Source organism: Zalophus californianus, chromosome 3 (assembly GCF_009762305.2).
Source record: "Zalophus californianus isolate mZalCal1 chromosome 3, mZalCal1.pri.v2, whole genome shotgun sequence".
Lineage (NCBI taxonomy): Eukaryota > Metazoa > Chordata > Mammalia > Carnivora > Otariidae > Zalophus > Zalophus californianus.
In genome coordinates this window covers 133,517,596-133,543,177 of record NC_045597.1, presented here as the reverse complement: position 1 = coordinate 133,543,177, position 25,582 = coordinate 133,517,596, and the positions used below count along the sequence as shown (strand labels likewise).

Sequence of the window (25,582 nt, the reverse complement as noted above, 5' to 3'; positions counted from 1 at the left end):
AAATACTCCAGTTTGGAAAGAAAGGGCAATGAAACAATATATCACTTCTCACGTAACAGATTAACAAAGATTAAAATACTGATAATACCATATATATTGGCCAAGATGTGGGGAAACATGCTCTTTCATTCATTGTTGGTAGACTATAAATTCATGTCTTTGGAGGGCTCTATCAAAGTTTAAAGTGTACATTTACTTTAACCAAGATAATAACTTCTAGGAATTTATCCTCACCTATGAGCTCACACATATACACAAAGAAGAGTATACAAGCATACTAACTGCAACAATGTTTATAATAGTCCACGACTGGAAACAATTTAAATGTCTATCACTAGGAAAATGACAGCATAAATTACAGGAAAAAAATATAAAAGTGCAATGAAATACAATTTAACTGTAAAAAAAGAAAAGAAATGGTTCTAATGTACACTAATAAGAGACAGGGTCCAATAATTATGTTAAGGGGGAAAAAGCCAGGTACAGAAGAGTACACACTATTTAACCAGACATTCACTGCTTCCATTTCTGGCACTGCCACAGACCAAATAAATCTAAAAATTTCCCACAACAAAAGAGCTACAATTGCAGAGTAAATTATAACTAACATCTTTTAAATCTTTTTTTTTAATTTTATTTATTTATTATTCATGAGAGACAGAGAGAGGGGGAGAGAGAGAGAGAAAGAGAGGCAGAGGGAGAAGCAGGCTCCCAAGGAGCAGGGAGCCCGATGCGGGACTCGATCCCAGGACTCTGGGATCATGACCTGAGCCGAAGGCAGACGCTTAACCATCTGAGCCACCCAGGCGCCCTAACATCTTTTAAATGTATAGCTAAGCTTAAAATAAGGGAAATCTATCACTGAGGAGTGGGAGAGAGGAAAGTGGAACCCTTACTTTTTACTTTATCCACTTATTTTTTTTAAAGATTTTATTTATTTGAGAGAGAGAGAATGAGAGATAGAGAGCACGAGAGGGAAGAGGGTCAGTGGGAGAAGCAGACTCCCTGCTGAGCAGGGAGCCCGATGTGGGACTCGATTCCAGGACTCCAGGATCATGACCTGAGCCGAAAGCAGTCGACTGCTTAACCAACTGAGCCACCCAGGCGCCCTCCACTTATTTTTTTTTAAGATTTTATTTATTTATCTGAGAGAGAGAAAGCATGAGCCATGCAGAGGGATCATGATCCGAACCGAAGGCAGATGCTTAACTGACAGCCACGCAGGTGCCCCTCCACATATTTTTATGTTGTAACCAGTATGTATTACTTTTGAAATTAAAAAAGAAATTATCGGGGCACCTGGGTGGCTCAGTCATTAAGTATCTGCCTTCAGCTCAGGTTGTGATCCCAGGGTCCTGGGATCGAGCCCCACATCGGGCTCCCCGCTCAGCAGGAAGCCTGCTTCTCCCCTCTCCCACTCCCCCTGCTTGTGTTCCCTCTCTCGCTGTCTCTGTCAAATAAATAAATAAAATCTTTTAAAAAAAAAAAAAGAAAGAAAGGCCAAAATAAGAACAGCATATTAGGGGCGCCTGGGTGGCTCAGTCAGTTAAGCATCTGCCTTCGGCTCAGGTCATGATCCCAGGGTCCTGGGTTAGAGCCCCACATCGGGCTCCCTGCTTAGTGGGGAGTATGCTTCTCCCTCTGCCTGCCACTCCCCCTGCTTTGTGCTCTCTCTCTCTGACAAATAAAAATCTTAAAAAAAAAAAAAAGACAAAAACACAGTATTGAACAGAAGTACCCAATAGGAATGCTATTTGTAGAGGCAGTAGAGAGAAATGTTGAGCTGTCACTCTCTGGAGCCAGCAGGCTGGCAGTAGCTTACTACCTGTATAACCCTGAGCAAATTTTTTAAAACTGTGCCCCACTTTCCTCTTCTGTATCATGGGAATAATGACAGTAACAATCTCAGGTTTGTTGAAGATTAAATGAGTTACATAATGTAAAGCAGTTAATATTTGACCACTGTTTACCACACAGATGGATAAAAATCCAAAGTGTTAATAACACTCTTTTAATGAAGCTGTTGGAACACAAGAAGTCTGATACTTTGCTTAAGTACTCAGCCTTATGAAGGGCAATTTGTAAATCCCACCGTTGAGAATTTATCTCACTGATATTTTTGCAGGTGTAAAAAGACAGGTATAGGGGCATCTGGGTGGCTCAGTTGTTAAGCATCTGCCTTCAGCTCAGGTCCTGGGATGTAGCCCCACGTTGGGAATCCCTGCTCAGCAGGGAGTCTGCTTCTCCCTCTCCCTCTGTCCCTGCCCCTCCTCGTGCTCTCTCTTGCTCATCCTCTCTCAAATAAATAAAATCTTTAAAAAAAGAAAAAAAAGGTATACAGGTTTTTTATTTCATACTTGAAACCCAAATGTCAAATATCAAAAATGACGATAAATAAAGAGTGGTGGGGGCACCTGAGTGGCTCAGTCAGTTAAACGTCTGACTCTTGATTTCAGCTTAGGTCATGATCTCAGGGTCATGAGCTAGAGCCCCACAATGGGCTCTGTGCTGGGTGTGGAGCTGCTTAACATTCTCTCTCTCTCTCTCTCTATCTCTGTGTCTGCCCTTTCCCCGGCTCATGCGTACTCTCTCTTTCTTAAAAAGCAAAAACAAAAAATTAAAAAATAAATTAAAAAAGAGTGGCAAATTCATGACATGAACACTATACAGCAGTGTTTTTTGGGGTTTTTTTTAGAGTAGGGTGAGTACACTGATTTACTGACATGGAAAGACCTCTTGGTAAGTGCTTGGTAAGTGAAAAATGCAAGATGTTATGTTAGCTTTTGCATGAAAAGAAACTGAATAATCAAAATACATATTCATCCTTGTTTGTTTTTGCACTAAGAGAAAATAGTAATGGTGAGAAAGAACTCGGCAGATGAAAGCCAGGATGGGAGGGAAACTTCAAACTGTGCAACTTTTTATTTTTTTCTCTTGTGCTTTTTTGGCTACATGAATATTTTACCTACTCAAATATTAATTTTTTAAAGTATTTTTTAAGTGTAAGGAATACACTTTGGTTCTCAAACACTGGCTGCAATTACTACTACCGTTGTTGTTGTTAGTAGCAGTAGTGATAGTAGTTACAAGCTCAAAATACCTCCTTTCTGAAGCCTTTTTCATACTCCCTCTGCACAGAAGCCTCCTCTAACTCCCAGACTATTTAAAGAATTTATCATTTTCTACTCTAGTGTAAGCCGCTTAGGAGGTAGGTCAATGTCTTGTTCATTCTTAATATCCTAGGAGCCTTGCTTGCACCTGGTAGATACAAACATTCTGTAGTAACAGTAACCTACAAGTACTCCAAAGAAGAAAATAGCAACCCTTTCTAAAAGGGTCTATTCCTTTTTTATAAGGATATGCTCTATCCTTAATTATAAGACCTGAAAATTTTAGAACTTGAATAACTGGATTTGCTAACATTCGCCCAGCCAAAATGTCCTCTCTTTCACCAAGTTTTTTTTCTTTTCCCAGGACTTCCCCAGACATTGATAACATGTCCCAAGCCAAGACACTACATGTACCAACTCTTTAACTCACTGCAATCTCTGAAATGCCTTTTATCCTAAGTCCCAACACCCTGGTACATTGCTCCTATCCAAAAAGCATTTGTTGGGCGCCTGGGTGGCTCAATCCTTAAGCGTCTCTGCCTTCGGCTCAGGTCATGTTCGGCGGGAAGCCTGCTTCTCCTCTCCCACTCCCCCCTGCTTGTATTCCTGCTCTTGCTCTCTCTCTCTCTCTGTCAAATAAGTAAATAAAATCTTTTAAAAAAGAAAAGAAAAGAAAAAGCATTTGTTGACTGTCTCCTTTTAGATAGAGGTTCACATATTATAAGTCAGTGAATAAAGTGCCCTTTTAACCGAAGACCTAATATCTGATTCCTAATTCGCTCAGTGTTTTGTTTGTTCTTCTGGTATGTAGGGTGTTCTATAACCGACTGTTCAGTAGCCCAATTCTAGATGTCATTCCGGCACACCAAATACTCCACTGACAGCTCAACAGTCACTTTTCATGCAGGCCCCTCCCCTTCCCTCCTCCCTCAACCCTCATAAGCCCTAGAGCTCCTTCCCCGATACTGACAGACACACTGACAGTTCAGAAGTCCTTCTACCCAAGCTGTCCTCCCCTACAGCTGCAAGACCACCTCCCCGACTCTTACCACCCTGCGACCCAATTCGCCCCAATACCATCCCCCTCCCAGCCAATCCAAACCACATCACCAGTTTCTTCCCAAGAACCAGGCCGCTTTAAAGCTTTTCCCAGTAAGTACACAATTGACAGCTCGACACCAGATTCCCCCAAGTAATCCTTTCCTCCTTCTTCCCCTCCTACCCCCCGCACTGGTTCTCCTGTCGCTACCACTCACTTGCCCTGGCTTCCCCGAAAATTCACAGCCTCGTTCGGTAAACAGGCTCTCCGCTCTCCCCATTCCCTTTCCACCGCTGACAGCTCAGTCACCTCCATCCCCATGTGGCTGCACCCTCCCCCACTCCTTTCCCTTGACAGCTCAGGGTCGGCTCCCAGCCTTCCCTCGGCCCCAGGCCTCCCCCGACCCGACTTGGGCCGCCGCGGTGCCCCCCGCCCCGCAGAAGGGCTCCACTCACCCACTCTCCCGCATCACGTTGCTGTCCCCGCAGTCACAGGCACCCCCAGCCTGGCTGCGGAACATATTGAAGTCGTGTCCGGTGTGGTCGCCCTGGTGGAAGCACTCCGCGCACAGCGACATGCAGGGGGAGATGCCGCACGTCCGGCAGCGGTAGGCCACGAAGTTGGCTGTCCAGACCAGGCCGCAGAGCGCCGCGGGGTCGTAGGCCCGCACCGCCGCGCAGAACTCGTCGTAGCCTCCGCCGCCCGCCAGAAGGCACTTACACCACTCCAGGGCCTCCTCCTCGGCCGCCCCCGGACCGCCCCCGCCGCCGGCTACCGCCGCCTCCTCGCCGTCCGCAGTCGTGGTCAGCGGCCGCTCGGCGCTCAGCACCCGCTCCAGCAGCGCCTGTAGCTCCTCAGCACCTGCCCTGTTGTCCGGCCGGCTGAGGGCCGCCTTCAGATGCGCCGCAGTGGCCGCCTTGTCCAGGGCCAGCCCAGGCGCGGTCAGCTCGGGTTGGGGCGGCTGCGGCCCTCCGACGGCCGCCGCGGCCGCCGCCGCCGCCATGATGAGAGCTCAGAATTTGGAGAGCCCAGGGCCGGCGGCTCCTCCCGGGAGGGTGGGGGAATTGACTGCTGCGATTGCTCGGCCCGCCCAACTCTCGCGATACCCCGGAGCCGCCGCGCACCTCCGTCCGCGTCCCCGCCCCTGCACACGCCCCCTCGGGCTTCGGGGCCTGCTCCCCGCCTCTCTCTCGTGGGTCCTCTTCTCTTCCTTACCCCCTCCTCTTGGCTCTCAAAGCTGAGAGCTACTGAGATAAGGGACCCGCCTTTAAAAATATATATATATGGACAACTTTTTCTGGACCATATGAAAAATCTTTCAATATGGACTTTTTTTTCTTTATTTACCTAGACTATAGGAATTATACACAGCGTCTTTCAGAGGTATTTTAAGCATTTGCATTTCGTTTTGAGATGTAGATTCCCATTGTTATTAATCCTTAATTACTATTGAATCACTGTTACTACTGAAGCAAACTCCTAACATTCCCCCTAAATCAATTCTTACCCTCACATTATTATCAGGTTAATCTAAAGTACATTTTTTAGATGATTAAAGTACACTACATTCTTACTATCATTCTCCTGTCAAAATCTTCAGTGGAAAAAAAAAAAGCTCCTTAAATCTTCTCTCAAAAACCCACCTATCTTTCTTTTTTTATTTTTTTAAGATTTTATTTATTTATTTCAGAGAGCACGCCCACGCATGAGCAGGGGGGAAGGGCAGAGGGAGAAGCGGGTCCCACAGGGCAGGGATCCCGGCTAGGGCTCTGTCCCAGGACCCTGAGATCATGACCTGAGCTAAAGGTAGACACTTACCTGATTGAGCCACCCAAGTGCCCCAAAAAGCCACCTTTCTATCCTTATCTCCTGACACTACTCCAAGTTTGCCATATGAAAGAGACCACTGGGACTGTTCACTGTTTTATGAGGCTTTATCATTTCCTGTCTCTGGATCTTTATTGTTCCTAGTTCCCACACTACTCCATCCCACTCCCTCACCCTACAACCTAATCTAGCACAGTCTACCTATGTAATTTCTTTTCTTCAAAAGGATGGCTCTTAACTTGATGATACAACTTTGTTTTAAACTCTACACCAGACACAGGCTTGAACTCTACACCCCAACATCAAGAGTCGCATGCTCTACCAACTGAGCCAGCCAGACACCCCTTAAATGATATAACTTATTGCCTTTACTGTAAAATCTCATCTTCACCTCACTACTAATTGGTAAATTTCCTAAGGGCAAAGAATGAGTCTTCTTCATCACTGGACATAAATGTTCAAATATTTGTTTATTGTTAAATAGAACATTCTTAGTATAGATAATGTTTGTTGCATATTTTTATGGGCCCTGCTCTTTATGTTATTTCATTTAATCCTCTCAATAATTCTATGAAGTAAGTACTGTTAATAGAGGAAACTAAAACTTAAGGTGATTTATGTGCCCCAAAATACACAGCTGGCAATTAAGTGAAATGTGACTAGAACCCAGATCCATCTGATTCCAAAGCCCTGCTCTTAACTACCACACCAGTATTTTCCAAACCTGCCTGATCTCTAAGAATCACCTGAAGCTCTACTCACAAAAACAGATTCCCAGGAACCATCTCAGACCTAAGGAATCCAAATCTCCAGAAGTTATACTATCCTATCTAACGAAATCTGAATCTTGAGGGAGATTATCAATAATGATTCTTCCAGAACTAAATATCTACAGCTTATTAAAATTTCCACAGCTTACTTCCAGACAGCTGGCTCTGTTATACAAATAACTTAGTAACACAAGACAGAAAACAACCAAGAATGAAAAAAAACTGTAGAAGAAATAATCCAAGGGGCGCCTGGGTGGCTCAGTCGTTAAGCGTCTGCCTTCGGCTCAGGTCATGATCCCAGGGTCCTGGGATCGAGTCCCACATCGGGCTCCCTGCTCAGCGGGAAGCCTGCTTCTCCTTCTCCCACTTCCCCTGCCTATGTTCCCTCTCTCACTGTGTCTCCGTCAAATAAATAAATAAAATCTTAAAAAAAAAAAGAAAGAATCCAAGGAAGTAGAATAAGAGTATTTCCAATCCATAACCCTGTGTTATAAATGAATTGAACACAAAACATATTATTTCACATATCCTGACCCTCTACATTAATAAAGCATCTTATAATAATCATTAAGTAGTGATAATTAATTTAAAAGTTGCTCAAAAATTCTCTTTATGAATCACCAAATTATAAACCAAGTAAATTCCAGGAACATTTCAAACTAAGGTAGAACTAGTGTGTGTTCACTAGTCAATGCCTATGGGTAAGGCGGTTGGGGAATTTCTGCAAACGTCCACAAAGTCCCACCAGTGCCTCTTTTTTGCTGTACAAAAACAACAAAATTTAAATACTAAACTTGAATCAAATCACTAAGTTGGACACCTGAAACTAATGTAACATTGTGTATCAACTATACTCAATCTAAAAAAATTAAAAAGTTAAAAATGAGGGGTTCCTGGCTGTCTCAGTTGGTAGAGCATACAACTTGATCTCAGGGTCCTGAGATCATACATATCCACACAAAGACTTAGAGGTAAATATTCATACCAGTATTATTCATAATAGTCCCCCAAAACTGAAAATGATCCAAAGGTCTATGAATTTGTAAACAGATAAACAAAAAGTGGCATGTTCATAAAATCGTATACTATTTAACAATAAAAAGGAATGAAGTATTGATACGTGCTACAACATGAATAAACTTCTAAAAATGTTTTGTCAAAGAAGGAAGTCAGATACAAAAGATGAATATTATATTACTCCATTTACATGAACTGTCCAGAAAAGACAAATCTATAGAGACAGAAAGTAGAGACGGAAAGTGGCTGTCTGGAGCTGGGGGTAAGAACAGGAAGTAACTGCAAATGCGGATAAGCGATCTTTTTAGGATGATAGAAACGTTCTAAGGTTGGTTGGGATGATAGTTGCACAACTATGTAATTTGCTAAAAATCACTGAATTCAACTCTAAAAACAGGTGGATTTTATGGTATGAAACTATACCTCAATAAAACAGTTTAGAATAATAATAGTAATCAGTAGTATTAGTTATTGTTTGAGATGAATGAAAAAATCAAATTTCTGTCCAGGTACAAACAATTTCACGGCTTTAGCTTTTAAAATGAATATGACAAGCTCTCAAATATTTGCTTCTCCTAGAATGTTTGGGGCTTCTATCATTTGGATTCAGGAAGTCTGACATTTTTCTCTTTCAGTGCGTGAGTGAAATATAAAAACTCTTCTTCTAAATTACCTCTCAAATCACTGTGCTGTGTCATGGGGAATTCCTACAAGGATCACATTTCCATGAGGGAAAGCCAGATTGAAATGCAGCTGAAAACTCTGTACTCCTTAAATGCTATACCTCATTAAATGTTACTGTTACTCTACGGAGGACATTGAATAAATAATGCAACATACTGCTGTTACAGAAAGCTACAAAATAATACCTTAAAAACTGCATTTTTATGTATCCATCTTAATATGAAGAAGAATCCTGTAATACTTCTAAATTGGCTTTTCAAATTAAAATAAACCACACAGGTAAGGTAAAAAGCTATAAATGATAAATAACACAATTGCTTCCAAAATTAGAGACCCTTAACAGAGAACTAACAAAGTAATGGAAATACTCCAAAGTTGCTTTCGTATTTATCAGGACTTTCTGGTTGAAAGTCCTTGACTAGCGTAAGCCAAAAAGAAGACAATATTAGATGATATAATCAGTGGAGGGAAGAGGGAGATGAACCTGTGTGCATCCTCACCTTTAATTTCAGGACGGACTCCATTGTCTCCAACAGCTTCTGGGCATGAGCCTCCCCAACCCCAGCTCTAGGCCTTATCTCCACAACTTCACAACAAAGAAAACGGATCTCTTCTCTGCCAGATCCACTTACGCCCCTGAGGAAGAATTCTGACTGACCAAGCTGGTGACCAATGCCACCCTTATTACCAGAAGGAAGAGGAAGAGATACCTGCTGGAAATAAACACATACAAGATGCCTACCACAATATTCACTTCTAAATTTCTGCCTGGCCTCCATATTTACACATCAGACTTTCTCTAGGTGCACAGCAAGTTCACCAGTTCTAATCACAACTGTCAAAATTCACACCATAAGAAACACTGTGTCTACTATAGCCAAGAAATTCTGCCTGATCACATTTAAGATTCACAACAACCCTGAAAGGTAATTATTATTAGGTTTCATAGATGTCAAAACCTAAGAACAAACCCTGGAAGAGAAGTCACTTATTGTTCCTACATGTGCCTTTCTTCCTTCTCCTCTCTCCCTCCATTTCTTCCCTCCCTCTCTCCATGCCCCACCCCTCCCTCCCTTCCCCTTCTCTCCCTTCCTTCTTTCCTTCTTTAGTAACTGAGTCCTTTAAAATCCTGCAACTATACTTACTGTGATTCTCTCATTTGTTTAATATTGAAGCAAGGACATTTTTAGTAAGTTTCTCAACTCATGTTTTAGAAATATTTTTAGGAAAAAAGCATGACTGTGCATTAAAGATTTGACCTATATTAGCTCCTCTACAGATTGGTCTGTGCAACTTTTCCAAGGTTATAAATGCTTAACAATCTTCTGGGATCTTTTTCATTATCATTTAATACCATTACACATTGTGCTAATTTTATTTCCCTCCTTTTTTCTTAAACCAGAGGAAAGTTTCCTTCTCTGCACCTCCACTGAAGGACAGAAAATTTTTGCCTACTGGCATTTTCATACAACAAATAAATGCAATATTTGTTGAGCCCCTACCAATTGCTCTCAGCAAGAGCTGAGAATAGCACTGTGAACAAAACAGACATGGTCCATGGCATGCCTGATGTGGCACATCTCCAGAGGTACAATTCACATAAAATACAATGCTTCTGACATAGACCTGGCAGACCGATAGAATCATATTATAACTTACAACCTAATCTACAAATACATTATTACTATTGCTATAATTATTATTACCTCTGATCCTGGAGTGAGAAAACATTTTTTAATGGACACAAAAAATACTAACCACAGAAGAAAAGACTGGCTGACAAAATGAGTTAACTTAAAATTTTAAATTTTTATTCATTAAAAGACATCATTAAGGGGAGCCTGGGTGGCTCAGTCGCTAAGCGTCTGCCTTCGGCTCAGTTCATGATCCCAGGGTCCTGGGATCGAGCCCGGCATCGGACTCCCTGCTCCACGGGAAGCCTGCTTCTTCCTCTCCCACTCCCCCTGCTTGTGTTCCCTCTCTCACTGTCTCTCTGTCAAATAAATAAAATTTTTAAAAAATAAAAAAAATAAAAATTTTAAAAAAGACATCATTAAGAGTTACAAAAATTTTTTTAAAGATTTTATTTACTTATTTGAGAGAGATCAGGAGCAGGGGCAGGGGGTAGAGGGAGAAGCAGACTCCCCACTAAGCAGGGAGCCCGATGCAGGACTGGATCCCAGGACCCTGGGATCATGACCTGAGCCAAGGGCAGACGCTTAACCAACTGAGCCACCCACGCACCCAAGAGTTATAAAATTTCTGTTTGAGGTGATAAAAAAGTATTGGAAATAGATGTGAGATGGTTGAACAACATTATGAACATGATTATTGTCACTGAATTGTATCCTTAAAAATAGTTAAAATGGCAAATTTTGTTATATATATTTTACCACAATTTTTAAAAATTAATAATGTAATGTAGCAAAACCATTGAACTGTACACTTTAAATAGGTGAATTGAATGGTATGCGAATTATATCTCAAAAAAGCTGGTAAAAGGCGCGCCTGGGTGGCTCAGTTATTAGGCATCTGCCTTCAGCTCCGGTTGCGATCCCGGGGTCCTGGGATCGAACTCCGCATCAGCCTTGCGTCGGGCTCCCTGCTCCGTGGGAAGCCTGCTTCTCCCTCCCCCACTCCCCCTGCTTGTGTTCCCTCTCTTGCTGTGTCTCTCTCTGTTAAATAAATAAATAAAATCTTTTTAAAAAAAAGATGGTAAAAAAAAGATATCATTAAGAGTAAAATGGGCAAGCTGTAGAGTTGGAGAGAATATTTGCAACATGTCTAACCCAAAAAGGATATGCAGGAAGAATATATAGAGAATTCCTACAAAGGAGCAAGGAAATGACAGTCATCCCAATAGAATAATGGGTAAGAGACTTCAATAGACACTTCATAAAAGGAGATAAAGGAGATATCCAGATAGCAAATAAACATATGAAATAAGTAATCATTAGTAATCAGGGAAATGCCAATCAAAATTGTATTGAGTGTCTACTATACACCCAAGAGAAGGGCTAAAATTTAAAAGATAGATTATACCAAATATTGGTGAGGATGCTGAGCACCTGGAACTATCAATGAGTGCCAGTAGGAGTGCAAAATGGTTCAGCCACTTTGGAAAAGAGTTCAGTGGTTTCTTATGAAGTTGAACATACACATACTCAATGATCCAAAAGTTACATTTAAGAGAAACAAGAATAGATATATCCAGAAAAAAAAACTTGTACAAGAATGTTCATAGTATCATTATTCATATTAGCCAAAAACTAGAAACAGTTCAAATGTCCATCAACAAATGAATGTATAGGGGTGCCTTGGGTGGCTCAGTCGTTGAGCGTCTGCCTTCGGCTCAGGTCATGATCCCGGGGTCCTGGGATTGAGCCCCACATCAGGCTCCCTGCTCAGAAGGAGGCCTGCTTCTCCCTCTCCCACTCCCCCTGCTGGTGTTCCCTCTCACTGTGTCTCTCTCTGTCAAATAAATAAATAAAATCTTTAAAAACAAAAAAAACAAATGAGTGTATAAACAAATCATGATATATTCATACAGTAAAATACTACTTAGCAATAAAAAGATACATCAAAGATGAATCTGAAAATCTTTATGGTGAGTGAAAAAAGGCAAACAAAAAATTGCATACGTATGATTCTGTTTATATGAAGTTTTTAAATAGGCAAAACTAAGCTATGATGATCAAAATTAGAATAGTGGTTGCCTGTGGGATGGCAGCAATTGACCCATAAGGAGTAGAGGGGGAAATTATTAGGATGAATAGTGGAAATCATTAGGATCAGTTACTTGAGGTGGTATTTATATAGTATATATGTTATTCATTTTCATCAAACAGTACAGTTAGGATTTGCGCATTTTATGTAAACTAAATCCTCATTTAAAACCTGAAACTAAATATCCATCAACATTAGAATAAATAAATTATAGTATATTCATATAATGGACTACTATACAACAATGAAAATGAGCAAACATGGATGAATCTTACATCATGTTGAATGAAAGAAATTTGACATAGTATGATTACATATATAAAGTAAAAAAAAACAGCAAAATTAATCTCTGGTGTTAAAAGTCAGGAGAGTGATTGCTTTTGGAAGGGCGGGCAGGGGAATGATTGGAAGGGAACATGAGATGGATGCTTTTGGGGTGCTGATGGTATTTACTCTTGACCTGGATGGTGTTTCTACAGATTTGTTCATTGTATTCACCCATTCAATGAGCTGTTCATCTATAATTTGTTTATATATGTTTTACATCAATAATGAGTTTTTAAATTAGTACTTAGTGAGGAAGATATATATTTCATAATTAGTAATTTATGAATAAATGAATCTTCACCACTAAGAAATCTTCCAAATTTAGGGGCACCTGGGTGGCTCAGTCATTAAGCATCTGCCTTGGGCTCAGGTCATGATCTCAGGGTCCTGGGATCTAGCCCCGCATCGGGCTCCCTGCTTCTCCCTCTCCCACTCCCCCTGCTGTGTTCCCTCTTTCGCTGTGTCTCTCTCTGTCAAATAAATAAATAAAATCTTTATTAAAAAAAAGAAATCTTCCAAATTTAAAGGTTAAATGTGATTATGAATTTATTTAAATTGAAATATTAGAGGGGCGCCTGGGTGACTCAGTCGTTAAGCATCTGCCTTCAGCTCAGGTCATGATCCCAGAGTCCTGGGATCCAGCCCTCCATCAGGCTCCTTGCTCTGCAGGGAGCCCGCTTCTCCCTCTCCTCCCCGCTTGTATTCTCTCACTGCCTCTCCATCTCTCTCTCTCTCAAATAAATGAATAGAATCTTTCATTCATTTGTTATTCATTTATTTGAGAGAGAGAGATACAGCGAGAGATGGAACACAAGCAGGGGGAGTGGGAGAGGGAGAAGCAGGCTCCCCGCTGAGCAGAGAGCCCCATGTGGGGCTCGATTCCAGGAACCTGAGATCATGACCTGAGCCGAAGGCAGACGCTTAATGACTGAGCCATCCAGGCTCTCCTAAATAAAATCTTAAAAAAAAAAAGAAGTATTAGAATATGCTTTCAGAGTATACTTTCTGATATTAGAAATATTAGAATAGTTTACACTTAAATTTCATTGAAACTCTGTCTTTCTTTCACACATGTGAAGGAGAACTCTAAAGTTCATTTCAAGACAACAACACAATATGATCAAGAGTCAGAGTGAGAATTCAAAAAGAGTTCCTGTCTGCAGTGCATCCCTATAGGACATATGCATAAAGACACTCAGAACACGTATATCTTGGCTGCTGCAGAAAACAGGTAGAGTTCCCTAAAAAGAAGAAAAGGAAAGAATATCAAATTACTGGACTAGTGTAAAAAGAGAAAGGGCATAAGATATGTAGAACAAGGCCAGGGGTAAGAATTCTTAAAAGGATGTTTGGGCAGTGGTTAGGAAGTAGGTTTTCTACTACAAGAATACTGAAGGAATCCCCCTGACCTCCCAGCACATATGCCCTGTGCTTGGGCAATTCACACTGGCTTGTTCAATCACACTGCCTTTATCAATCACACTGACTTGAGCAATTCATCAAATATTATTTGATAATATAACTTGAGTTTCTTGAGAACTAGGAAGCATGTCTTAATTGTTTTCCAGTACATAACATAGTCTCTTATAAATTCCAAACATTCAATATTTGAACATCCATTAGTCAATTCTCAAAGTATGTCTGCAGAGACTTAGACGGGAGGTGCCCAAGAATCTTTCAGGATGTCCACAAAAGCAATATTATTTTCATAATAATACTAAGACATTACTTGCTTTTTTTACTCTTATTATTTTAGGGGCGTGCTGTGGAGTTTTCCAGATGCTACATGAAATATGATGACATCATCATTCTGACAATTAATGAAATACATCCTTTTGTATTCTTGTGTTTTTTAGAATTTTCTGAGGTAGTAGGATTAGGGTTTAAATATGTGCATTTTCAGAAATTAACCAAGTTTGTTCTCAGTACTTCTGCCATAATTACTGGCTATGCTCGGTTATATCTGCTGTAGTCTCTGTAACCTCATTATCATGGACTAAATTGTTGTTTTGAAATCATGAACTTTTCATCACAACTATAAGACCATAAAAGGTTGGTACTAACTGTTGTCTCATTTTTCAATAATTTTTTAAAATTTGAAAGTGTTCCTAAATTTTAATTTTTTACCTAAAACTGTTTTTTAAGTATTTAATATTATTTTATTCTAAAACAGAAGAAAATGTATGTATAGGTTTCTTACATTTAAGAATGGCTCTTTGGCTTAAAAAAAGTAAATTAAATCTACAAACATGACTGGACTTGCTGTTTTCCTTGTATTTGTCCAGATTCAGTGCCAAATAATTATCAAACATGATCTTTTATGTGAATGCTTGGCAATGAACATATTTTATCTTGAAACAACTATTGAATAACTTTCTTGAATCTCATGATTTATCCTGGAACAACTACCTTGACATTTGCACTGATGTTGCAAAAGCAATGAGGGATAAAACTGCTCACAACTTAGTATGAATCAAAGCAATGGCACTAAATTATCTATCTGACATTGTATTGGTCTGCATTAAATATTTGCAGAAAAACAAGCCACTTTCCCTTAAAAAAAAAAAACGCCCTGAATAAAGCAGCAAAAAAATATAAAATGTGATTACATTTTGATGCATGAAGACACATCTTAAAAAGTCTCAAGGAGTTAGTAATTACACATCAGGCACTTTTATTGCATACCGAAACAACTGGGTAGGGTCCAGCAAAAAGTACATGTGCAATGTTATAAACTGAACAGCTTTTTTTAAAAATTGTGGCAAAAATGGTGACAAAATATAACATTTACTATTTTAACCATTTTAAGTGCACAATTCAGTGGCAAGTACATTTACAATGCTATACAACCATCACCACCCTCTCCAGAACTTTTTCATCATCCCAAACAGAAACTCTGTACCTATTAAGCAATTTTCCTTCCTCCTCACCCCAGTACCTCCATTTCACTTTCTGTCTCTATGACTTTGCCTACTCTAAATGTTTCATATAAGTAAAATCATATAATACCTGTTATTTTGTGTCTGGCTTTTTTCACTTAGCGTAACGTTTTCAAGATTTATCCATGTTGTGCCATGTGACTGAATTGCATTACTTTTTTTTAAGATTTATTTATTTATTTTAGAGACAGAGAGAGAGAGTGCAGGGGGAGGAGCAGAGGGAGAGGGAGAGAGAGAATCTCAAGCAGACTCCCTGCTGAGCATGGAGCCCAACCAGGGGCTCAATCTCACCATCCTCAGATCATGACCTGAGCCAAAATCAAGAGTTGGATGCTCAGCCAACTGAGCCACCCAGGCGCCCCAAATTTCATTACTTCTTATGGCTGAATAGTATTCCATTGTATGTGTATACCACATTTTGTTTATCCATTCATCTGTTGATGCACACTTAGGTTATTCCTCCTTTGGCTATTGGCTAAAATGAACATTGGTGTATAATTATCTGAGTTCCTGCTTTCAATTTTTTGGGGTATATAACTAGAAGGTGTGATTGCTAGATCATATGATAACACTATTTAACTTTATGAGGAATCACCAAATTGTTTTCCACAGCAGCTGCACCATTTTTACATTCCCACCAGCAATGCACAGGGTTCTAATTTCTTCATATCCTTGCCATCCTTGTTATTTTCCATTTTACTGATAATAGCCATCCTAATGGGGTTAAGCTTATAGTTTTGTTTTCTATTTCCTTAATGACTAATGATGTTGAGCATCCTTTCATGTGCTTATTGGCCATTTGTATTATCTTCCTTGGAGAAATGTCAACTCAAATACTTTGTCCATTTTTTGCTTCTTTGCCTTGTCTTTTTCTTATTATATTGTAGGTCTTTACATATTCTAAATATTAATCACACTATTTTACTTCAAAGTTTGATTGACAGACAAACTATGGTTTTTCAGACTTGGTATTTGATAGCCATTTTCTAATAAATGGAATAAGATTATCATTTCATAAAAAACACCAAGCAGTATTTTTAACCAATAAAAACTTAATTTTTCAAGCAAAAATTAATATTTAAAAAGCTTTATATCTGCCACCATGATCTTGATAGTCTTACCATTACTTAAAGATTTTTTCTGGGGAGATCAGTGGTGATACTAATAAATGTGATTTCTGACATGGTATAATAAAACATGTCAGAAGACTTGGATAATTCAGTGAACCAGTATTTTCCAAATGACTGATGCATGTTATAAAATCATGTAGAGGTAAACATCTATTTAAAATCCAACATAGACTAAAGAATTGAACTGTAGGTTGACAGTATGAAAAGATCATTGATATAGCTTAAGACTCCACCTTACAACTAATCTTCAAGATACCACTGCTTTCAAGTTGTGGCATCATACAAAAGAAGAATATCCACAATCATCTGAATAAGCAGTGAAAATACTCCTAGCTTCTTCTACTAAATATCTCTGTCAAGCTGGATTCTCTTCAGATATTTCAACCAGAAAAAACATATCACAACCAACTGAATGCAAATACAGATATGAGAATTCAATTGTCTTCTATTAAGTCAGACACTAAAGAGATTCACAAAAATGTAAACCAACACTTTTCTTCCCACTAATGTTCTTTGTTTTGGAAAATATAATTACTTCTCATACAAAATATGTTACTTAATGTTAGCATCCAATGGAATAATTATTGTCTTAGTGGATTAATTTTTTAAAAATTTCTGTGTTAATTTCCAGTAATATAAATATATCAGTATATAAATATATCAGTAGATATAACCCACATAAACAAAAGCTTTTTGAGGTCCCTAATAATTTTAAAGAAAACTATCCTGACACAAAAAAGTTTGGAAACTGTGAGATTTATGCATAAATGATTGATTTGATATTGTTACTAAACTTTTTTTGTAAAATCACATTTATTAGAGTGTAATTTACATACAGTAAAATTTTAGGTACGTTCTATGAATTTTGGCAAATGCATAGCCATATAACCAACATGGTCCATCATCCCAAAAAGATGTCAATCCCACCCCAAACCCAGTCCCTGGCATCCACTAACTTGTATTCCTGTCTGATAGTTTTTCAGAGTGTTATATAAATAAAATACAATATGTAGCTTTCTTTAGTTTGGCTTCCTTTACTTAGCATAATGTTTTTGATATTTACCTATGCAGTTGCATTGATCAGTTTTTTTGTTTTTGTTTTTTTAATTGCTGAGTAGTATTGTGTGGTATGTATGTGTGTACTACAATTTATCCATTCACCAGTTAGTGGACATTTGGGATGTTTACAGTTTTTGACAATTTTGAATATAGTTGTTATAAACATCTATATACAAGGCTTTTATGTGGACATATATCTTCATTTGTCTTCAAATAGCTACAAGTCAGATTGCTGAATCATACGATAAGTGTATGTTTAACTGTGTAAGAAACTGTGAAACCATTCCAAGGAGGCCAACTCATTTTGCATTCTCACAAGCAATGTGTGAGTGCTCCACATTTTCTCCAGCAGGTGGTATTGTGAATTTCTTCTCCTTTTCCTATTTTATTTTAGCCACTCTAATAGATTCTAGCGGTTGTTACTAAATGTTTCAAATATTTATTGCAAATTGTTAACTGTCTACTAGAAGAGATCACACATTTTATGTAGTTTCTAGTTACCATTAGAACAGTGTGTATTACATAGAACCAACAGCATATTTTACTAATCCATCAATTAAAGTTTACGCAGAGGTCTCCTGGCGATGGGATGAAAGTATTTGCCAGAAGTCTTGTGGTATCCATTTAAATCACTCTTTAGCCCTCTTTATCAATGTCCTGTACAAATCAAACTTGCCCCTACATTTTAAAAAGAGTTGGCAATAGAAAAGCAGCTTTCCTCTACTTCTTTCTTTTTTTTTCAAGATTTATTTATTTTAAACAGAGAGTGTGTGCACGCAGGGGAGGAGGAGGGAGAGGGGCAGAGGGAGAGAATCTCAAGCAGACTCCCTGCTGAACGAGGAGCGTGATGCAGGGCTTGATTTCAAGACCCAGAGATCATGACCGGAGCTGAATCAAGAGTCAGATGCGTAATGGACTGTGCCACCACAGTGCCCCAGCTTTCCTCTACTTCTTAAGTTCTTACCATCATTTTTTCAGAGTTCAGATTTCAGAGTTCATTTACTCAAGATAGATCAAAGACCTAAGTATAAAATCTCAAGCTATACAACTCTTAGAAGAACAAATAGGTGTAAATTTTTGTGACCTTGAATCAGGCAACAGGTTCCTAGATAAACACCTAAGGTATAAGCAACCAAAGAAAAAATAGATTTGGACATCACCAAAATTAAAAATTTTTGCACGTTAAGGGACATTATCGAAAAAGTAAAAAGACAATCCACAAAAATGGGAGAAAATATTTTCAAACCATATATCCAGTAAGGATCTAATATCCAGAATATACAAAGAACTCTTATAATTCAACAACAAAAACAATTTAAAAGTAGGCAAAGGATTTGGTTATCATTTCTCCAAAAAAGACAGAGAAATGGCCAGTAAGCACATGAAAAGATGCTCAACATCATTAGCCAACAGGGAAATGCAAATCAATACCACACTGAATTACCACTTCACACCCACTAGGATGGCCATAAGAAAAACATAAAAGGAAAATAACAAGTGTTTGTAAAGATATGGAGAAATTGGAACCCTCATACATTGTCATTGGGAACATAAAATGGTGTGGCCGCTGTGAGAAAGTTTGGTGGTTCCTCAAAAAGTTAAATATAGTATTACAACATGACCCAGCAATTCCACTCCTAGATATAAACTCAAGATAACTGAAAATGTATTCACATAAAATCTTGCACGGATATTTAAAGCAGCATTATTCATAATAGCCACAAGTCAAAACAACCTAAATGTCCATCAACTGATGAATGGATAAAGTGTGGTATATCAATACAATAAAGTAACATGGAACTATAAAAGTGAAACAAAATTCTGACATATGTTACAACATGGGTGAAACTTGAAGACATTATGCTAAATGAAGAAGCCAGACGCAAAATGACACATGATTTCATTTATAGGAAATCTTTGCAATAGGCAAATCCATACAGACAGAAAGCAGGTTAGTGGTTGTCAGGTGCTAGGGGAAGAGGAAGAATGGGAAGTTCCTACTAATAAGTTTGAGGTTTCTTTATGCAGTGATGAAAATGTTCTAAAATTGGATAGTGCTGTTGGCCATACAACCTTGTAAATGTACTTAAAAATCACTAAACTTTAGGGGTGCTGGATGGCTTAGCCAATTAAGTGTCTGCCTTCAGCTCAGGTCATGATCCCAGGGTCCTGGGATTGAGCCCCAAACTCGGGCTCCCTGCTCGGCGGACAGACTGCTCCTCCCTCTCCCTCTGCCTGCCACTACCCCCTCTCTCTCTGTCAAGTAAATAAGTAAAAGGCTTTTTTAAAAAAATCACTGAACTTGGGCGCCTGGGTGGCTCAGTCATTGAGCATCTGCCTTCGGCTCAGGTCATGGTCCCAGGGTCCTGGGATCGAGCCCCACGTTGGGCTCCCTGCTCGGTGGGAAGCCTGCTTCTCCCTCTCCCACTCCCCCTGCTTGTGTTCCCTCTCTCACTGTCTCTCTCTCTCTCTGCCAAATAAATAATAAAATCTTTAAAAAACAAATAAATAAAAATAAAAAATCGTTAAACTTTATACTTTCAAATGACAAATTATATATATCTTATAGTACTTCCACTGCCCAAAAGATAGAATATACTTTTCCCTATTCATCCCTGATAGATAGATAGATAATATATATCTAGATAATATATATATATATAATATATATATATATATATGACATAAGGAGATGCTGGTAGAAGGGAAGAGAAGAAGACAGACCAGCTAGGGACTTCAAGATCCAAGGAAGAATACAGCAGGCGAGTTCCCTGTGTTTTCTTTTTGTCTCATATATTCCAGACTTAGACCTAAAGTAGCCAGTAGTTCATAGATGCAGCTCCAACAAAAGCTGCTCTCTCTAGCCAAAGAACCAGGAAAGGGGTAACTTAGCAAGACAGGAAACTTTTAGACAATAAACACTCTACTCCAGTCAAAAACCACAAAAAACACCGTGGTCCCACCCACATCCACACTAGCAAAAGCCCAGTGGGAAGCCTAGACTTCTTTTTTTTTTTTCTTAAGATTTTATTTATTTACTTGACAGAGAGAAAGAGAGATAGCAAATGGGCACAAGCAGGGGAAGTAGGAGAGGGAGAAGCAGACTCTTTACTGAGCAGGAAGCCCCATGTGAGGACCCTGGGATCATGACCTGAGCCAAAAGCAGATGCTTAACCAGCTGAGCCACTCAGGCACCCAGGAAGCCTAGACTTCTACCTTCCTCAGGTTGTACCAAGGCTCTCCCCCATTCCTCCAACCCCCAGATATCAGTGGAGACCACATAGAGAGCCACACTTTCAACCCCTTCTGACAATAATAAGGTATGTAACAGAGGACACCATTACAGATCCTGAAGGATAATAAGGAGATACTACTAACAATTCTATACACATAAATTTGATGATTTAGATGAAATGGACCATTTTCTGAAAAAACAGAAATTACTACAACTCACCCAATATGAAGTCACTAATTTGAATAGCCCTATAACTAATAATATTAAACTTGTAATTTAAAACCCCCCCCTCAAAAATTTCCAGGTCCAGATGGTTTCACTCTAGAATTTTACCAAACATTAAAGAATTAACACCAACTGATATAATCTCTTCCAGAAAATGGAAGAGAAGGGACCATATTCCAATTCATTTTATAAAGCTAGTATTACCCTGATACCAAAACCAGACAAAGGCAGTACAAAAAGGAAATTTATAAATATCCCTCATAAATATAGGGGCAAATACCTTTCATTAAATATTAGCAAATAGAATTCAACACTGTATAAAAGGAATTATACATCCTGACCAGGTAGGATTTACTCCAGGAATGCAAGGCTGTTTTAATATTTGAAAATCAATCAATGTTATCCACCAAATTAAAATGCTAAAGAAAAAAAATCACATGATCATATCAATTGGTATAGAAAAAGCATTTGACATAATTCAACACCCATTCATCATCAAAACTCTCAGAAAACTAGGAATAGACAGGAACCCCTCAACTTGATAAGGTACACCTACAAAACAACTACATCTAACACTATACTTTATAGTGAAAGAATGAAAGTTTTCTCCCTAAAACAGAAAACAAGGCAAAAATGTCCACTCTTACCACTCTATTCAACATAGCATGGGAAGTTCGAGTCAGTGCAGTAGGCTAATGAAGGAAATAAAAGGCATACAAAGGAGAAAGAAATATATGTGCCCCTAGCTTCAGATGACATGATTTTCTCCATAGAAAATTCCAAGGAATCTACCAAAACAAAACCAAACAAAAACTTCCTGGAACTAATAAGTGAGTTTAGTAAGATTACAGGATATAAGATAAACATAGTGTATTTTTATGTTATCAATAAACATTTGGACATTGAAATTTAAAATGTAATACCACTTACATTGCTCAAAATACAAATTAAATACTTAAGTGTAAGTCTAACAAAATACGTACAGGAATTATATGCAGAAAACTACAGAATGCTGATGAAAGAAATCAAAGATCTAAGTAAACGGAAAGACACTGTATTCATGGATTGGAAGAATCAATGTAGTAAAGATGTTAATTCTTCACAAACTGATATATAGGTTTCACTCAATTCCTATCAAAATCCCAACAACATTTTCTGTAATATTGACAAGTTTACTCTAAAATCTATTTGGAAACATAAGAATTAGATAGTTAAGGGGCGCCTGAGTGGCTCAGTCGTTGGGCATCTGCCTTCGGCTCAGGTCATGATCCCAGGGTCCTGGGATCGAGCCCCACATTGGATTCCCTGCTCTACAGGAAGCCTGCTTCTCCCTCTCCCACTCCCCCTGCTTGTGTTCCCTCTCTCACTGTGTCTCTGTCAAATAAATAAATTTTAAAAATCTTTAAAAATAAATAAAAATAAAAAATAAAACAATGTAAAATTTAAAAAAAGAATTAGATATTTAAGACGATATTTTCTTTTTTTTTTCCTATGCCCAATGTGGGATTTGAACTCAAGACCTTGGGATCAAGAGTCACATGTTCTACCAACTGAGCCAGCCAGGCACCCCAACACAAGTTTTTTTTTCTTTTTAAGTAGGCTCCACCATTCTAGGCTTGAACTCACGACCCTGAGATCAAAACCTGAGCTGCGATCAAGAATTAAGCGCTTAACTGACTGAGCCACCCAGGAACCCCACCCCAACACAATTTTAAAAAGAAAAAGTGGGAGGACTCAAAATACCTAATTTATTTTATAGCTTCAGTAATTGAGACTGTGTGGTACTGGAGGATGTCTAGATGTACAGGTTGATAGAACAGAGTAGAAAATCCAGAAATTGGCCCACACAAATAGACTCAACTTATTTTCAACAAAGGTGCAAAAGCAGTAATGGAGAAAGTGTAGCCTTTTCAATGGATGGTGCTATAGCAAATTGGACATTCATAGAGAAGAAAAAAACTCCACCAAAACCTCAAATTTTATATAACAAATAATTTGATATGGATTCACAGATTAAAAATTAAATGGAAAACTATAAAACCTTCACCAAAAAAACATAGGAGCAAATCCTTTTGAGTTCTAAGAACTCCAAAGAGTTCTTAGACTTGATGTCAGAAGATTGATCCATGAAGAGAAAAGTTGACAAACTGAACTTTATCAAAGTTGAAAACTTTTATTCTGCAAAAGATTAAGAGGATGAAAAGACAAGCTGCAAACTGAGAGAAAATGTTTAGAAACCACATATCTGACAAAGGATTAGTATCTAATATATATTAAGAAATCTCAAAACTCAGCTGTAAAAAAAAATTCAATTAGAAGATAGGCAAAAGAAATGAAAAGACACTTCACCAAAAAGGATATATAGATGGCAAATAAGCACATGAAGAAGTGTTCACCATCATTAGCCAATAAGGATGTGCAAATTAAAACCTTAATGAGATATTACTACACACCTGTCTGAACAGCTAAAATGAAAAATTGTGGCAACACCAAATGTTGGCGAGGCTGCAGAGAAACTGGATCACTCATACATGACTGATGGGAATGTAAAATGGTGTAGCCACTCTGGACAAGCTTGGAGTTTCTTAAAAAACTAAACATAGATTAATCATATGACCCAGTAATTGTGTTGCTGGGCATTTATCCCAGAGAAATCAAAACTTGTGTTCACACAAAAGCTGTACATTAATTTTCATAGCAGCTTTATTTGTAATAGACAAAAATTTGAAGGAACCCAGATGTTCTTCAGGGGGTGAATGTTTAAATGAACTCTGATACATATATACCACAGCAAAAAAAAGGAACAAATTATTAATACACACAACTTAGAAGGATCTCCAGAAAATTATGGTGAGTGAAAAAAAGCCATTCCCAAAAGTTTACACACTGTATGCTTCCATTTATATGAAGTTCTTGAAATGGGAAGATTCTAGAAATGGAGAACAGATCAGTAGTTGCCAGGGGTTATGGAGGGAGTCAGGGCTAGAATGAACTAGGTGTGGCCAAAAGTGCAACATCATGGATATTCATGGTGATGGAAATGCTGTCTTCACTGTATCACTGTCAATATCCTAGGTGTGATACTGTACTATACTTTCGCAAAATGTAATCCTTGGGGGAAACTAGGGAAAAGATACACAGGATCTCTAAGTACTATTTTTTATAGTTATATACAAATTTACGATTATCTCAAAATGAAACCTTTACCTTGGAAAAAATTGCGTTCAACCTCAGTGAATTCACTGTCCTTTAATATACCTGGCTAGTTTCATTCATTCATTTGGCTCCACCTCCTTACTCCAGCCACCTCCTTCTCGACAGATACCACCGCCACTAAGAGCTAACATTTTATTGGGCATTTGTTATGTAACAACTTTGTGTACTACATGCAGTAAGGACTTTATATGTATTAACTCATTTAATCTTCATAAAAGACAACTTTGAATTTTATTATTCATAGGAAATAGCCTCAGACGCCACTCTCTCTAGTTCATCCTCATCCATCCATTTTTTTTCTTCCTTTAATAATGAAAAATATCCATTCTCCAGATTAAGGGCAATCCTTTCATTTAGGCACAGGATCCTATCTTCTCAGGAATCTAACTCCTTCCAATACCCTTCTTGTATTTTATTTAAGATTTTTATTTTAGAGAGAGCGCGCGCGCACACGGGCTCACTGGGGGGGGGGGGGGGGGGGGCAGAAGGAGAGACTCTCCAGCCGATTGCGGCTGAGCTCTGAGCCCGCTTGGGGCTCCATTTCACCACCCTGACATCAAGACCTGAGCAGAAACCAAGAGTCCCACGCCTAAGGGACTGAACCACCAGCCTTCCCTAGCCTTCTTGTATTTTAAACGCCTGCCTTTCTATTAGAGCTCTTTTGTCTGTATTTAGGTGTGCTCATATCTCCTGCTACCATTAAAAAACAAAACAAACTTCCCCCAACCTTACTTAGCAGCAACATTCTCACTTCTCTTTCCATAGCCACATTCTTAAGAGTTGCTCACATTTACTCTAATTCCTAAACTTCCATTCATTTCACAGCCCACTACCACCTGGTTTGTGCTTCTCCTCTATGAAAGCTGACCCCTTTCCAGCGTTTGACACACTACCTATTCCTTCATTTAGAGTTTAGGCTGAGTTTAGGCTTCTCTGACATCTCTGACATCACCAACCTGTGAGTGTTGAGGTAAGTGACACAGGTGACCTAAAAAGAGGAAAACAAATGTAAAATAAAGTAGGGCGTGCCAATGGCCAAGGAGGCAAAGGTGAGTGTTACTTTTTGAGAGGGGCCTCGTGAGACGGGAGACAGAAAAAGCCACACCAGGCATTACCACCAAGTGACCGTGACTTTTACCCTCACTTTCACCTTCTTTCTTTCCCCGTTCTTTGAGGGCCTGCAGGTACTCAAAGAAAGCTACAAGGTTTGGGCCCTGTGACAGGCGGTGGGAGCCGGTTCCGTAGCTTCGAGAAGGGAGGGTACTACCGGTCGTGAGA

The 25,582-nt window shown here is 38.9% G+C and overlaps 1 protein-coding gene across 6 annotated transcripts in view; it reads right to left on the bottom strand.

Moving 5' to 3' along the window:
* The window catches only part of UBR3 (ubiquitin protein ligase E3 component n-recognin 3), a 225,045-nt gene extending 219,823 nt beyond the window's left edge, over positions 1-5,222 (bottom strand). For 4 of the 6 annotated variants that reach the window (XM_027588549.2, XM_027588553.2, XM_027588555.2 and 1 more), the window contains exon 1: positions 4,605-5,221. In XM_027588549.2, the coding sequence (XP_027444350.1) occupies positions 4,605-5,152 (548 nt within the window). In that variant the 5' untranslated portion in view covers positions 5,153-5,221. Of the gene's footprint in view, positions 1-4,604 lie in introns of all 6 variants that reach the window. The other 2 variants (XM_027588550.2, XM_027588554.2) reach the window with 2 other exon arrangements.
* Between the last annotated feature and the right edge of the window lie 20,360 nt (positions 5,223-25,582).